General features: G+C 49.0%; 2 protein-coding genes across 7 annotated transcripts in view; both read right to left on the bottom strand.

The window, feature by feature from the left end:
• Positions 1-241: 241 nt before the first annotated feature.
• Positions 242-8,166, bottom strand: LOC101062440 (Fc receptor-like protein 5). 2 transcript variants are annotated; one of them, XM_011618404.2, is made up of 10 exons: positions 7,937-8,166; positions 7,641-7,727; positions 7,529-7,567; positions 6,967-7,078; positions 6,000-6,151; positions 5,529-5,774; positions 5,000-5,296; positions 4,594-4,839; positions 2,631-2,750; positions 242-453 (listed from the first exon to the last, which is right to left on the bottom strand). In XM_011618404.2, exons 2-10 carry the CDS (start codon positions 7,663-7,665, stop codon positions 344-346), a joined length of 1,347 nt encoding a protein of 448 aa, XP_011616706.2. In that variant the 5' UTR covers positions 7,666-7,727; positions 7,937-8,166; the 3' UTR covers positions 242-343. The 2 variants fall into 2 exon arrangements, with proteins under 2 accessions (XP_011616706.2, XP_011616707.2); XM_011618405.2 differs by lacking the exon at positions 7,937-8,166 and having other exon boundaries at positions 6,967-7,066; positions 7,641-7,893.
• Positions 8,167-8,349: 183 nt separating this feature from the next.
• LOC101062214 (sodium/hydrogen exchanger 9B2-like) overlaps positions 8,350-16,245 on the bottom strand; it is a 12,430-nt gene continuing 4,534 nt past the window's right edge. For 4 of the 5 annotated variants that reach the window (XM_029840484.1, XM_029840483.1, XM_029840480.1 and 1 more), the window contains 2 exons: positions 8,922-9,096; positions 8,350-8,545 (listed from right to left, as the gene is read on the bottom strand). In XM_029840484.1, the coding sequence (XP_029696344.1) occupies positions 8,460-8,545; positions 8,922-9,096 (261 nt within the window). In that variant the 3' untranslated portion in view covers positions 8,350-8,459. The remainder of the gene's footprint in view (positions 8,546-8,921; positions 9,097-16,245) is intronic. The other variant, XM_029840482.1, reaches the window with a different exon arrangement.

The raw sequence follows: 16,245 nt of genomic DNA, 5'->3' as shown, positions 1-16,245 counted from the left end.
TCAGCGCGGCCTCACCACCGTCTCTCCATCGACTTCATTTACTCTAAACTGGTTGGAACCTAAATGGTTCTTATGGTTCATCATTTAAAACGTAAGGACGACAACGATAACAATGGATCATATTCAATAAACAATATTACAACTAATTCAGAATAAAGGCCATTCCTCCTATTATTGTTATTAATATTGCTGTTGTTATTGGCATTATTATTTTACTCCAAAAGAAAGAAATGAAGCATTGTGAGTTTGTCATGATAAAACCATCAAATGGGGACATTTATTCCAGATGAATGTTCACGCTTCCTTTACGTGACTCACAACACAACATGTTCCACCACCAAATCTAAAATTCGTGCTCGATAGTACCGTCAGCCGTCGCATCATCGTCTCTGTTTAGTTGCTCATCGTCCTCTTTGGCTGAAGATGTTGTCATGGAAACAGAGGGCTGATTTGCTGTCGATACACAATTATATCACATATCTGAATAACCAATCAGCGAATGAGTTAGCTCCTCAGTCATTCAATGCTAATAGCAGTGCTAACACGATAACCTTCCACAACAAACACACATAGCTTTATGCTAGAATTATGTCAATTAATGTTCTCACTCGTTCAGGTCCAAAAGAATCTCAGCTTAAGAGAATTCATCTGACTTCAGTTAGTTTTTGAACGATGCTTCAGCTCTGATCCAAGAAGCTTCTTCAGTTCTAAAGGAACTGGTGGAACCCCAGAGTTCTACAAAAGAAACTGGTGGAACCCCAGAGTTCTACAAAAGGAACTGGTGGAACCCCAGAGTTCTACAAAAGGAACTGGTGGAACCCCAGGGTTCTACAAAAGGAACTGGTGGAACCCCAGAGTTCTACAAAAGGAACTGGTGGAACCCCAGAGTTCTACAAAAGGAACTGGTGGAACCCCAGGGTTCTACAAAAGGAACTGGTGGAACCCCAGGGTTCTACAAAAGGAACTGGTGGAACCCCAGAGTTCTATAAAAGGAACTGGTGGAACCCCAGAGTTCTACAAAAGGAACTGGTGGAACCCCAGAGTTCTACAAAAGGAACTGGTGGAATCCCAGAGTTCTACAAAAGGAACTGGTGGAACCCCAGAGTTCTACAAAAGGAACTGGTGGAACCCCAGGGTTCTATAAAGGAACTGGTGGAACCCCAGAGTTCTATAAAAGGAACTGGTGGAATCCCAGAGTTCTATAAAAGGAACTGGTGGAATCCCAGAGTTCTATAAAAGGAACTGGTGGAATCCCAGAGTTCTATAAAAGGAACTGGTGGAACCCCAGAGTTCTATAAAAGGAACTGGTGGAATCCCAGAGTTCTATAAAAGGAACTGGTGGAACCCCAGAGTTCTATAAAAGGAACTGGTGGAATCCCAGAGTTCTATAAAAGGAACTGGTGGAACCCCAGAGTTCTATAAAAGGAACTGGTGGAATCCCAGAGTTCTATAAAAGGAACTGGTGGAATCCCAGAGTTCTATAAAAGGAACTGGTGGAACCCCAGGGTTCTATAAAAGGAACTGGTGGAACCCCAGGGTTCTATAAAAGGAACTGGTGGAACCCCAGAGTTCTATAAAAGGAACTGGTGGAACCCCAGAGTTCTATAAAAGGAACTGGTGGAATCCCAGAGTTCTATAAAAGGAACTGGTGGAACCCCAGAGTTCTATAAAAGGAACTGGTGGAACCCCAGAGTTCTATAAAAGGAACTGGTGGAATCCCAGAGTTCTATAAAAGGAACTGGTGGAACCCCAGAGTTCTATAAAAGGAACTGGTGGAACCCCAGAGTTCTATAAAAGGAACTGGTGGAACCCCAGAGTTCTATAAAAGGAACTGGTGGAATCCCAGAGTTCTATAAAAGGAACTGGTGGAACCCCAGAGTTCTATAAAAGGAACTGGTGGAACCCCAGAGTTCTATAAAAGGAACTGGTGGAATCCCAGGGTTCTATAAGCTGTGCTGCTTTGCTGAATGCTGCCAGTGGTGGTAGTTGCTGGTAATACAATATCCACCTCCTGTCCCAATGCCCACCTCCTGTTTTAATGTCCACCTCCTGTCCCAATGTCCACCTCCTGTCCCAATGTCCACCTCCTGTTTTAATGTCCACCTCCTGTCCCAATGTCCACCTCCTGTCCCAATGTCCACCTCCTGTCCCAATGTCCACCTCCTGTCCCAATGCCCACCTCCTGTCCCAATGTCCACCTCCTGTCCCAATGCCCACCTACCCCCAGAAGAGGTGGGACACTCCTCTGAAGACAACCGGAGGATCTTTGGTCAACTGGAACAAGCTTCACTGAACAGAGGAGGCTGAGACACCAGCTGCTGCTCCCAGTGCTGTACTGGGATCCCTCCCCAGCCAAGGTCACAATGGGTCACACTCACCATCCCATGAGGACCAGGATGACCCCCCCCCCCCTTTACTGATGCTGATTACCACCAAGGACAGCATTCAGCAAAGCAGTACAGTTCATAGAACTCTGGGATTCACCAGTTGGTTTAAAACTGAAGAAACCTCTCGGACCTGAGGAGAAACATCTCCCCAAAATGAAAGAAAGTCCAGTTGAATTCTCTTTAGCCACGATGCTACGATTAGCACTGATGTGAGCAAAGGTGATGTCATGGGGTGTGTTTTACCTTTAAGCCTGCTCAGGTATAAAAGCAGCACGAGGACAGTGGAGACGCAGTATGGGCAGAAGACCACTAAGTGTATCACCATGTGCGGGACCAGAGCGGCAGAGGGAGGACCTTGTGGAGCTGAATGAAGAAATAAACAAGGTTATATTATTATTATTATTATTATTATTATTATTATTATTATATAATACTTATAATGATAATAGCCTCTGAAATTAGCCTGAGGTCACACCAAGCTGACCAAACCTACGGGACCGAGTCAGTTCCAGTTCACACCAGGCCAGGTCCACACAAAGAGAGTCCAAAAAATGAGTTTTTCTAATGTGGTCAGGTCAAGGATCAGGTCAGGTCACGGATCAGGTCAGGTCATGGATCAGGTCAGGTCACGGATCAGGTCAGGTCACAGATCAGGTCAAGGATCAGGTCAGGTCACGGATCAGGTCAGGTCATGGATCAGGTCAGGTCACAGATCAGGTCATGGATCAGGTCAGGTCACGGATCAGGTCAGGTCATGGATCAGGTCAGGTCATGGATCAGGTCAGGTCACAGATCAGGTCATGGATCAGGTCAGGTCACAGGTCAGGTCAGGTCACGGATTAGGTCAGGTCACGGATTAGGTCATGGATCAGATCAGGTCATGGATCAGGTCAGGTCAAGGATCAGGTCAGGTCACGGATTAGGTCAGGTCACGGATTAGGTCATGGATCAGATCAGGTCATGGATCAGGTCAGGTCAAGGATCAGGTCAGGTCACGGATCAGGTCAGGTCACGGATCAGGTCAGGTCACAGATCAGGTCATGGATCAGATCAGGTCATGGATCAGATCAGGTCATGGATCAGATCAGGTCAAGGATCAGGTCAGGTCAGGGATTAGGTCAGGTCACGGATCAGGTCAGGTCACGGATCAGGTCAGGTCATGGATCAGGTCAGGTCACAGGTCAGGTCAGGTCACGGATCAGGTCAGGTCATGGATCAGGTCAGGTCACAGGTCAGGTCAGGTCACAGATCAGGTCATGGATCAGATCAGGTCATGGATCAGGTCAGGTCAAGGATCAGGTCAGGTCACGGATCAGGTCAGGTCAGGGATTAGGTCAGGTCATGGATCAGGTCAGGTCACGGATCAGGTCAGGTCATGGATCAGGTCAGGTCACAGGTCAGGTCAGGTCATGGATCAGGTCAGGTCACAGGTCAGGTCACAGATCAGGTCATGGATGGGGTCAGGTCATGGATCAGGTCAGGTCCCGGATCAGGTCAGGTCACAGGTCAGGTCATGGATCAGGTCAGGTCATGGATCAGGTCATGGATCAGGTCAGGTCACAGATCAGGTCACAGGTCAGGTCATGGATCAGGTCAGGTCCCGGATAAGGTCAGGTCACAGGTCAGGTCAGGTCACAGATCAGGTCACGGATCAGGTCAGGTCACAGGTCAGGTCAGGTCACAGATCAGATCATGGATCAGGTCAGGTCCCGGATCAGGTAAGATCCCGGATCAGATCAGGTCCCGGATCAGGTCAGGTCACAGATCAGGTCACGGATCAGGTCAGGTCACAGATCAGATCATGGATCAGGTCAGGTCACGGATCAGGTCAGGTCACAGGTCAGATCATGGATCAGGTCAGGTCACAGATCAGGTCATGGATCAGGTCAGGTCCCGGATCAGGTAAGATCCCGGATCAGATCAGGTCCCGGATCAGGTCAGGTCACAGATCAGGTCACGGATCAGGTCAGGTCACAGATCAGGTCATGGATCAGGTCAGGTCACAGGTCAGGTCCCGGATCAGATCAGGTCCCGGATCAGGTCAGGTCACAGGTCAGGTCCCGGATCAGGTCAGGTCACAGATCAGGTCCCGGATCAGGTCAGGTCACAGGTCAGGTCCCGGATCAGATCAGGTCCCGGATCAGGTCAGGTCACAGGTCAGGTCCCGGATCAGATCAGGTCCCGGATCAGGTCAGGTCAACTGTACCTCTGACTAAGAGCAAGCTGGATGAGGAGTTCCCAAGGCCACTGAGTTGGCACCTGTAGTGGCCTTCATCATCCTGGGAAACGTGGTGCAGAGTCATTGTTGCAGAGTCACCTGAGCCAATGATGGTGTTGTTTTTATAGAACACAGCTGTGACTCTGGGGGGGGGGATCTTGGCTTTACAGAGCAGAGTGACGTTCTCTCCGGTTCCCACGGGATGGATCAGCCCAACCAGGATCACCTCTTTATCTGCAACCAGGACCACAACACCGGAAGAGTCGGGTCAAGTTTTGTGGCTTCGTGTTGCCTGAAAGCAGCAAGACCTTAGAGGGTTCCCAGGGTTCCAGTATCTCTGTCCTTCACCTGTAGGTCAGGGGTCGGACGTAGGTACGACTCCTGGGTCTCTTACTGTATATGTTGACACGGACGGAGTTGCTCCGCTGGCTCATAGTTGATTCACACCAGTAGATCCCACTGTCAAATTTTTTGGACGTATGGATCAGACAGCCGTGCGGGGTGGGATCCCCCCAGGTTGTTCCACAGGTTTCTAAGCGGAACCTTTCTTCAGAGCTGTTGATTCCGATGGCTCTGACCACCTTCCAGACACGAGAGCGGCTGCTGGTCTCACAGCTGAAGGACAGGTTATGGAACTCAAACACCTGAGAGGAGCTGGGTCTGACGGTCAGCGTGGCGGGACTCGAAGAATCTGGGGACACACAACAGCATGTGGTAGACCATCGAACCCTGAGGTTCTCTTCCAAGGACACCTCACAACCTAAAACAGCTGTTTGGTTTGGTTCCAAAAAGGGGGATTTTCATGACTGAATTCTCTCTTTGGTGCCTTTGACCCTGAACATTTCTCTCGACATCATTTATTCACGGTTCCAAAATGATTCTGATACAAGAATAAAGAATTTTTTAAAAGAGCAGAAGGTCACCGTGTATCAGAAGCCAGGTGGGCGGAGACTCTCCGTGTTTGCTGTCCCGGCATTTATAAGCACCTTCATCAGACTTGGAGAAATTACGGATGGTCATGTGACCTGTAGAGGAGGTCCCCACAAGATCGTTGTTGTGTTTTAAAAAGTCTGCAGAGCTGGGGCCGGAGTGGTTGTTTTTACAGTGCAGGGTCACATCATCGTGCTCCATCACAGGTTCGACAGGACTCTGCAGAACCACCAAAGAACCTGGAGAACATCAGTTGAAGGTTAGCGTCTCCTCTCTGGACAGGTGTCTCATTACTGTCCAATGTGCTAACTGGGCGCCCTAGTGGTGAAGGTGGGGCACCACAGACACACAAGTTCTGGAGTCTGGACCAGCTCAGCGTCCGACTGACCCACTGATGACAAAAAATACAATGCTAACGATGAGATGATGATGACAGAAAGAAGAGGAGATGCATGTGGACTCACGGGTGACGGTGATGTTGACCATGTTGCTGCTGTCTCTGTATCTGGACTCACACCAGTACACGCCAGTGTCAGACGGTTTCACCACATTCAGCTCACACCCAGAGGACGTTGGGTTGCCCCAGTCAGAGCCGCACCGGGACAGAAACCGGTCACTGGGGAACAAGGCAATAGTGGGTTGAAGAGGCGGCAGGCCGGTCAGGTCCAAACAGCAGCTCTGGGAGGCCGTTCTAACATCAAGACCAGGGGTGGGCAAATCCAGTCCTCGAGGGCCGGATCCAAGCCAGACTTTCTGTCCTACAGGTCAACACCTTCACCTGGGGCTCCATTTACCTGGTGAAAGCATTTCCTGCCTGGTAGGATGCAAATCCCGACCCTCAAGGACTGGATTTGACCTCCTCTGGTGGGCAAGTCCAATCCATGAAGGCCGGAATCCAGCCAAGGTTTTGCATCCTACCAGGGAGAAACCGCTTCCACCAAGGTAAATGGAGCCCCAGGTGAAGGTGTTTACCTGTAGGACAGAAAGTCTGGCTTGGATCTGGACCTCGAGGACTGGATTTGCCCACCCCTGATCAAGACATTCAAGCAGAAACTCTCCAAAAACTCCAAAGTTCAATCAAATAAGGAGTCGTGTTAAACCGGAACGTGACCTGTTAAGATGTTTTTGAGTGAAAGAGCTTTTGATTCTCTAATCGTGTAATTTAACAAATGACAATTTTCGGTTCTTGACAACAATAAAATGTTTGAACTCTGCTACGCGGAATCATTTGGAGCAGTTTTTCAGTTTTGTTCAAAAGTTATCATTGGGAGGTTTGGTCAGTCACATCTGAATTGGCAGCTTAGAGATGATGACGATGTCTTTGATGTTGACGATAGTCAAATCAGAGAAAAATCTCTTTTGCATCATCATTTGGAACGAGGTGCAGCAGCAGTTTGAGAGGGAGCCGTGTAGCCTGACGCTGGTGCTAACCTGTTTGTGTATCTCCACACCTTCCATTCACTGGAGCTGAAGCATTCACAGCTCACAAAGATCTTCTCATACTCGAAGAACTGAGTCCTGCGGGGAGAAACTAGCAGAGAGGCTGTGGGGGGGCAGGAAACCAAGGCATGGTGGCTGTCAGCTCACAGTGCTAAGCTAACAAACCTCAACCAACAACATGACGTGTTTTCCAATTGACGACTTGGAAACTCGTCAACATTTGGCTTCCTGTTAGCGTTAAAATGATCTTCTTTGTTATGTTGTTCTTCTTAACCACAACTTAATGAAATAAACATTACAGAAAAGAAAAGTCTCGTCTGAGTCACATGACCAACCTTGGACCACCTAGGTCACCAACTTGGTCGTGTTCTTAAACTTGTTCTTATCACTTTGATAAGGCGATGATAGCGGCCCTGTCGCCATGCTAACCCTAACATTATCAGAGGTACGAGTCTCTTTGAGCTACTGCAATGAGCAAAGTTCCTCTTTGGTGTTCTGTTCACGGCCGGCATCACCATCAATACTCAGGAAGAACCTTCCTCAACAGACGTACCTTTCTGACTGTTCTCAGATGTTTGGATTCTCAGCAACACTGAAATAACAAGAAGACTGATCAGTTCAACCGGCGACTTCACCCCCCACTGTTGTGGATCACCTGTACTCACGGAGCAGAAGCAGCATTGCCTCCATGGCACCTGCAGCCTAACCCTTCACCACCGCTTGACTACAGGCGGACACATCGCATCAATTTCCTGTTGAGGGGGTGTGACTCCACCCACATTTAGACAGTTAGATCAAAGCTTCTCATCCCTGTCACATGATGTTCCAACGGGTCCCCCAACATTAAAAAAAGTGCCCTTAAACAGGTTTGAAGTTACAGAAACCTTTCGAAGAATGTTGCAGAGAACAGAAACCATCAGAAAAAACTTACAGAGAATAGAAACCATCAGAAAAAACTTACAGAGAACAGAAACCATCAGAAAAAACGTAGAGAGAACAGAAACCATCAGCAGGAGCTGGAGCCTGATCCTCTGGATCCAATCCTGAATAGTTCCTGAGACACCAGTAAGACATAAATAAAGCAGCAGGTCTTTGTGGACTGGCTGGAACGGTGCAGGTCAGTGTCCTCCTGAGGAACATGGAGCTGGACTACAGAATGGTTGTCATGGTGCTTCTCGGGTGTGAAACTTGTCAAAGGCCACAGTGTGGTCGGAAATGTGACAAGAGGAAGTGTGTGCTGAAGATGCACCCCTCACCAGGTTTCCTCGTCCGTACAATAATAAAAATAATACTAATGAAAACGTTCCCTTTTGACGCAGAAAGACCCCCGAGCTGGTTTTCCTCGGCCGGAAGGAGCAAAGGGTGATGATGGGATTGGTGTTGATTAATGGATTTATTTTGTATGATGACATGACAGAATTATTAACATGACAACAGGATCTTTTCATCTTTATTATGATCAGTGACCAGTTCTGATGGTCTCATCAGAGTTTGCTCTCCAGGGTCACAGCTCTCTCTTGACCAATCCCATCGCTGCTCGAGGTTGAGGCTCCGCCCTCTGGCTCATCTCCTGTGAAGTGACATGACATCATTACATAAGACGCAAGAAAATCTCAACTCTTTTTACCTCACAGAGTTTGAAAAGCTTATGAGCATCTTAAAAGTGAACTGATCAAAGAGACAAACTAGAAACGAAGATCCTGAGAGCTCAGAACTCTGTCGGCAGCTAGCTTCCTGCGGCTAACCCCCACAGTACAGTAGAAATCTATCTTTGGAAGATCAAAGGTCCAAGACAGACGGACAACTGACACCTAACTCCTTGGTGGAGGGGAGGTGCAATCAAAAAGATCCCTTTCTGTGTTCTTTTGATGAGAGAATGAAGGTGACATTAAAAAGAAAAGAAAAGAAAAGAAAAGAAAAGAAAAGAAAAGAAAAGGTGTTCTGACCTTTGACCTGGCGGTCCAAGAGGCGGGGTCCTGCCAGTCCAATACCCAGTGCTCCAATGGGCGCTGTGATGAGAATGGCTAACACGGCTAATGTCAACACGTCCGAACCAAACTTCACAAAGTTTTGGTCTTCCTCCTCTCTCGCCATGTCCAGCGCTTTGGAGCCAATAGCAGCCTGAAATAACCAAGTTCATCCATCGATTCAACAGTGTAAACAACCTCCCAGACAAGTTGGATCATCATCTTCGCAGACAATCTGTGAGAACGGCTTCAAACTCGCATGCACCAGTGCAGAGTTGCATTGGATTCGCACCTCCAGCATCGGCCCAACGTACCTCCAGAGGCAGCAAGCCCACAAGGCCCTCCCTGGATTGGTGCTGTGCCTGGGAGGCAGTGCACAGTGCGTACAAAAGCAAGAGAAAAGCAAGGATAAAGAGCTAGCCTGCTAGCCAGGCTAAGGAAGCAGCCTCCCAGACCAGCGCTGCCAAGTATCTAACGCCAGATCTATCGTCCATAAAACAGACGAAGCAATACAGCTAACGCGGCTGCGACGGAACCGGCAGGTCCGGCAAGACCAGCGGAGGGGGACTCATCAAGGTTGGTGCACAAACAGCAGAGTTAGAAAGACTCACTGTTCTCCTGAGCTAGAGGTGGTGACTCTTATGTTCAGGCCATTTGATCTGCCCAGAGAGCTAACGGGAAGGCTTTTAGGTGTCTTTAATCAGGCCTGTTTGAACAGTTTTGCCAGTTTGTGCAATATGATCCACCAGAGTTAGTAACACACTGGATCGGATCTGCTCAAACCTGAAGGAGGCGTACAGACCGAGACCCCTCCCCCATCTGGGCATGTCTGATCACCTGCTCAGCGTGCTAGCTTACAAACCCATAGGAACCTCACAAGCTACAAGATGTAGCAGACGTTGACGCCTCGCTGGCGGAGGAATTAAACATCTTTCTTACCCACTTGGAGGCAGAGGTCACCCCCTGCTCCTCCGGCCATACAGCCCTCCAGCACCCACCTGCTAGCGCTGCAGGAGGTGAGAGGGGTCCGGAAAGCTGGAAACCCACACAAAGGGACAGTGGGTGCTGAAGGCCTGTGCGGACCAGTTGTCAGGGGTCCTAACACAGATCTCTAACACCTCCCTGACACAGGCCACCATCCCATCCTGCCGAACAGCAGCCACCATCATACCGTCCCTAAAAAACACTGCAAGCAGCCTGAACGACTACAGACCAGTGGCACTGACCTCGGTGGTCATGAAGGGTTTTGAGAGGCTGGTTCTGCACCCTCTCAAGTCCTGCCTCCCTGGGAACTGACCAGCATCAGTTGCCCACATGGACAATCGGTCAACAGCTGATCCCCACCGATCTCCATGGGGAGAAACTGGGCAGTAATGTCAGGACACTTTTTGTTGGTTTCAGTTGGGCACCATCAGGAACCTTGCGTCACCCTCACCCTCACCACTGGACCAGGAGCTTCCTGAGGGACTGACCTCCGACAGTGACCCCTCAGGGCGTCACCCTCACCTGCCACTGGACCAGGAGCTTCCTGAGGGACTGACCTCCAACAGTGACCCCTCAGGGCGTCACCCTCACCTGCCACTGGACCAGGAGCTTCCTGAGGGACTGACCTCCGACAGTGACCCCTCAGGGCGTCACCCTCACCTGCCACTGGACCAGGAGCTTCCTGAGGGACTGACCTCCGACAGTGACCCCTCAGGGCGTCACCCTGATTGGTTGCGTGAGTATTGCGTCACTTCCTGTCTCTTCTATCGTTCGTTGGTTGCATTGTGCACGGGGTGCCGTATTCACTTAATATTGAACACTTGGTGTGTTGTATTCACTTTATTTAAACTTTTGAACACTTGAGACATTCTAGTCACCCGATAACAACAGTGAGAAACAACCCATATTAAACAAATACAGGGCTTCGCCGATCACTAGCGTTAGCATGGCCTCACCGTCTGTTTCACCCGGTGTCTTTGTCTGTTCAGAGTGCGAAATGTTTAGTTACTCCTCTGCCTCCCTTAGTGAAGGGAATAGGTGCAGAAAGTGTAGTTTATTTATGGCTATGGAGGCGAGACTTAGCGAGCTTGAGACGCGGTTCCGCAGTTTGGAGTTAGCTCGAGTTGCGTCAGGTAGCCAGGAGAAGCTAGCTGCTGCGGAGCCGCCTAGCGTAGCTACAGCTAGCGGTCCCCCGGCAGCAGCCGAGCAGCCGGCTAGCCAGGGCGGCTGGGTGACGGTTCGTAGGAAGCGTAGCCCCAAACAAAGGCCCACGGTGCCCCACCACCCGCTTCCCGTGGCTACCGCTTTTCCCCACTCGGCGACACACCCGCTGAGAAACTGACCCTGGTAATTGGAGACTCCAGCGACCATAGTTAGGTGCATTCCGGGGGCCGGAGCGGGCGACATAGAAGCCAATTTATGGCTGCTGGCGAGACGTAATCGTAAATTTGGTAAAGTTATTATTCACGTCGGAGCCAACGACACCCGGCTTCGTCAGTCGGAGGTCACTAAAATTAACTTGAAGTCGGTGTGTAACTACGCAAAAACGATGTCGGACTCCGTAGCATTCTCTGGTCCCCTCCCCAATCTGGCCAGCGAGGAGATGTTTAGCCGCATGTCGTCGCTTCGTCGCTGTCACGGTGGTGCCCCGAAAACCAGGTGGCCTTTATAGACAATTGGAGCACCTTCTGGGGAAAACCTGGTCTGATTAGGAGAGACGGTGTCCATCCCACTCGAGATGGCGCTTCTCTCATTTCTAGTAATCTGGTCACCCAAAGTGACCTGACAATCCAGGGTCCAGACCAGGATGCAGAGTTGTGGTCTTACACACCTCTCTGCTGCTTCCTTAGAACCCTCATCCACCAACAATAACATATTTAACACTATAGAGGTAGTCTCTGTTCCACGGTTAAAAGTTCACCAAGCACAGAGCAGGGGAGCGGTCAATCACCAAAATCTTATTAAAATTAATACTGAAGCACAAGTTGGAGAAACTAATATCACAATTAAGTGTGGACTGTTAAATATTAGATCTCTTTTGTGTAAATCCCTGTTAGTGCACGACCTGATAGCGGATCATCACATTGATTTATTCTGTCTCACTGAGACCTGGCTTCAGGAGGAGTATGTGAGCTTAAATGAATCTACTCCTCCTACCCATCTTAATTATCATATTCCACATGTTACTGGTCGAGGAGGGGGAGTGGCAGCAATCTATCACTCCAAGTTATTAATTAATCCTAGACCAAAACATGGCTTCAGTTCATTTGAAAGCCTGACTCTTGGCATCACTCATCTGAACTGGAGGACAGAAAAGCCACTTCTGTTTGCAGTTGTATATCGGCCCCCTGCTGGGCCACATTCAGAGTTCCTGTCTGAGTTCTCTGACTTCTTATCTGACTTGGTCCTTAGAACGGAAAAAGTCATTATCATTGGAGACTTTAATATCCATATGGACGTTATAAACGACAGCTTTAGAAATGGCTTCATTTCATTACTTGAGTCAGTTGGTTTCCTCCAGCAGATAAACCAACCAACTCACAGCTTTAACCACACCCTAGATCTAGTCCTGATTTATGGTGTTGAGGTAGAACATGTGTCAGTGTTCCCTCAGAACCCACTCCTGTCAGACCATTCTTTGATCACTTTTACATTTATGATTAAGGATTCTTCTATGCTCAGAGCTCAGTCTGACTATGGCAGATGTCTTTCAGATAATGCTGTAGCTAAGTTTAAGGAAGTGATCCCTGTGCTGATCCCAGGACCACCGTGTGTTTCCCCAGGGATCAATCATTATAATCTGAGCCCTGCTGAGGTTGACTCTATTGCTGAAGGTGCAGCAACCTCACTGAGAATCACGCTTGATTCTGTTGCTCCCCTGAAAAAGAAAATAGTAAATCAGAGGAGGTGTGCCCCCTGGTATAATTCACATATCAGGACCCTCAAGCAGAAAGTGTGAAGACTGGAAAGGAAGTGGCATTCTTGTAAAACAGACAGCTATCATGTAGCCTGGAAAGACTGTCTATTAGTTTACAAAAAGGCCCTCCGCAAGGCTAGAACAGCTTATTTTTCTTCTTTCATTAAGGAAAATAAGAACAACCCCAGGTTTCTCTTCAGCACTGTGGCCAAATTAACCAAGAGTCACAGTGTTTTAGATCCACGTATCCCTTCTTCCCTGAGTGGTGAAGACTTCATGAGCTTCTTCACTGATAAAGTTCTAGCTATCAGAGAGAAAGCCAACCAGGCCATCCCAACACCTGGACCATCACCAGATGTGCCGACTGTGGGAACATACAGGTTCTCCAACGAGCCCTTAAACTCCTTCAGCCCTATATATTTTTCTGAGGCGTCATCGCTAATTCAGAAATCCCAGTCCACCACGTGTCCTTTAGATCCCATCCCAACACACCTGTTGAAGGATGTTCTACCTTTGATAGGCAGTTCTATCCTGGACCAGATCAATGGTTCTTTAGTGTCAGGTTATGGACCCCGGTCCTACAAGGTGGCAGTGATTAAGATGTTGCTTAAAAAACCATCACTGGATCCTGACGTATTAGCAAATTATAGGCCAATATCCAACCTTCCTTTGATCTCTAAAGTTCTAGAGAAGGTGGTGGTGACTCAGTTACTGGAGCACCTGCAGAGGAACAGTCTGTTTGAGATGTTTCAGTCAGGCTTTAGAGCTCACCACAGCACAGAAACAGCACTTCTTAAAGTCACTAATGATCTTCTCATAGCTTCAGATCATGGACTGGTCTCTATGCTGGTTCTGCTGGACCTCAGTGCTGCTTTTGATCCAGTTGATCACAGCATCCTGTTACATAGACTGGAACATGTGATTGGGATTAAAGGGACAGCACTAGACTGGTTTAGATCATACTTATCTGATAGATACCAGTTTGCCCATGTCCATGGTGTTCCCTCCTCATACAGTAGGGTTAGCCATGGAGTTCCTCAAGGTTCTGTACTCGGACCAATCCTCTTCACATTGTACATGCTTCCCTTAGGGAACATTATTCGGCAGCATGGGATAAATTTTCATTGTTATGCTGATGACACTCAGCTCTATTTATCCATGAAACCCGAGGAGACAGAGAAGTTAGTGAAGCTTCAGACCTGTCTTAAAGACATAAAGTCCTGGATGTCTTCAAATTTCCTCCTCCTTAACCCAGGAAAAACTGAGGTCATGGTGTTTGGTCCTGAAACTCTCAGGGATAGATTAGATCACATGATCACTCTAGATGGTATCTCATTAGCATCTAGTCTCTCTGTGAGGAATCTAGGAGTAACTTTTGATCAAAATCTCTCCTTCAACTCACACATTAAATTAGTCTCTAGAAGTGCCTTTTTTCACTTGAGGAACATCTCAAAGATCAGGAAGCTACTGATGCGGCCTGATGCTGAAAAGTTAGTCCATGCATTTGTTACTTCCAGGCTGGACTACTGTAACTCCTTATTATCAGGGGGTCCAAACAACTCTTTAAGAAGCCTCCAGCTGATCCAAAATGCTGCAGCCAGAGTTCTGACAGGTATTGACAAAAGAGATCACATAACTCCTGTACTGGCGTCGCTTCATTGGCTGCCCGTTAAATTTAGAATAATTTTTAAAACCCTTCTTTTGACCTACAAGGTCCTCAGAGGCCTAGCTCCATCCTACCTGGAGGAGCTAGTGATACCTTATCAGCCCAATAGACCGCTCCGCTCTCAGAATGCTGGTCTACTTAGAATGGGGGGCCGAGCATTTAGCTACCAGGCCCCCCTGCTATGGGACCAGCTCCCTGTCCAGGCCCTCATGCTATGGAACCAGCTCCCTGTCCAGGCCCCCCTGCTATGGAACCAGCTCCCTGTCCAGGCCCCCCTGCTATGGAACCAGCTCCCTGTCCAGGCCCCCTGCTATGGAACCAGCTCCCTGTCCAGGCCCCCCTGCTATGGAACCAGCTCCCTGTCCAGGCCCCCCTGCTATGGAACCAGCTCCCTGTCCAGGCCCCCTGCTATGGAACCAGCTCCCTGTCCAGGCCCTCTGCTATGGAACCAGCTCCCTGTCCAGGTACGGGAGGCTGACTCCATCGCTACTTTTAAGATCAGACTCAAAACCTCCTCTTTGAAAAAGCTTATTGTTACTAATTCTGTAGTTCCAGTTACTATCATAGACAGACAAATTATCATACTTAGGGGGTCGTCTAATCATTAGGTCACATCTTAGCTATGCTGTTATTGGCCAAGGCTGCAGGGGTCCAGAACCATGATCACCTGACAGGCCTCTGTCACTCCACTGGGTCATGGTTTCCTCTCCTCTCCTCTCCTCTCCTCTCCTCTCCTCTCCTCTCCTCTCCTCTCCTCTCCTCTCCTCTCCTCCTTTCCTCTCCTCATCAAGCAGACTAGTTATGCTGATTCTTGTGTAGTTTTTCTGCTTCTCCCCCCCCCCCCTCTATTTATTTACAGGTCTCGCCGCCCTCGGAGCTGCATAATGACCTCCGGCCCCGCTGAAGTGATTGTGCATCATATTTTTTGTGTGTGTTTCTGTGCTCTGTGACTCTCCTCTACCCCTCTCCTGACCAGGAGCTTCCTGAGGGACTGACCTCCGACAGTGACCCCTCAGGGCTGTGTGCTGAGCCCCTTCCTCTTCACTTTGGACACAGGGGAGTGCTTCCCAATGTGATTCCAACGTCATCGTGAAATTCGCTGATGACACAACATCGGTGGGTCTCATCTCTGACGGCAATGAGATCGTTTCCATCGAGGAGGGTCGGGGACTCGTCGCCTGGTGTTCAGCTCCAACACGAGCAAAACCAAGGAGATGGTGATGGACCTGAGAGTAGACCCTGGTCCACTAGAGGGTCCTGGGCGTGCTTGTAGCGGATGTCCTCGATGGCACACCAACACAGCTGCAGAGTGCAGCAGAGGCGGCACAGCTTAGGACTGCTGAGCAAATGCCCCCTGGGGGGGAATCTGCTGCAGATGTTCTCCTGCTCCACAGAGGAATTCGTGCTGGCGTCCGGCAGGACAGCTTGGTACGCTGGCTGCACGGCCAAGGACAGAAAAGCCTTGCAGAGGGTCATGAAGACACCGCAGAAGGGCATCGGCTGCCCCCCGCCCTCCCTGGATTGTGGACTCAAGGGGATTAAAGAGGTCAAGGAAGATCCTGGCAGGAGCCTCTTCAACCTTCTGATCCAGGGTCCTGAAGAGCTGCACAAACTGACTCAGAGACACTTTTTCTCCCTGGGCCAGAAGGCTCCTGGACAATAACCTCCACGTTGTGATACTGATAAAAGAAGCTTTTAGATTTTTGTCACTTTTATATTATTAGTGTATCATCTCC

The sequence above is a fragment of the Takifugu rubripes genome, chromosome 8 (assembly GCF_901000725.2).
Source record: "Takifugu rubripes chromosome 8, fTakRub1.2, whole genome shotgun sequence".
Classification (NCBI taxonomy): Eukaryota; Metazoa; Chordata; class Actinopteri; order Tetraodontiformes; family Tetraodontidae; genus Takifugu; species Takifugu rubripes.
Note: the sequence above shows the minus strand (reverse complement) of the source record. Positions and strands in the feature narration are given on the sequence as shown.

What these genes read in the sequence shown, in the direction of transcription:
- LOC101062440 (XM_011618404.2), bottom strand. Translation starts at nt 7,665, where the DNA reads ATGGAGGCAATGCTGCTTCTGCTCC. An exon ending in GGTCAACATCACCGTCACCC is followed by an intron (nt 5,775 to 5,999) that starts GTGAGTCCACAT and finishes GATGTTCTCCAG; the next exon opens with GTTCTTTGGTGGTTCTGCAG. An exon ending in CACCTGGCTTCTGATACACG is followed by an intron (nt 5,297 to 5,528) that starts GTGACCTTCTGC and finishes GTGTGTCCCCAG; the next exon opens with ATTCTTCGAGTCCCGCCACG.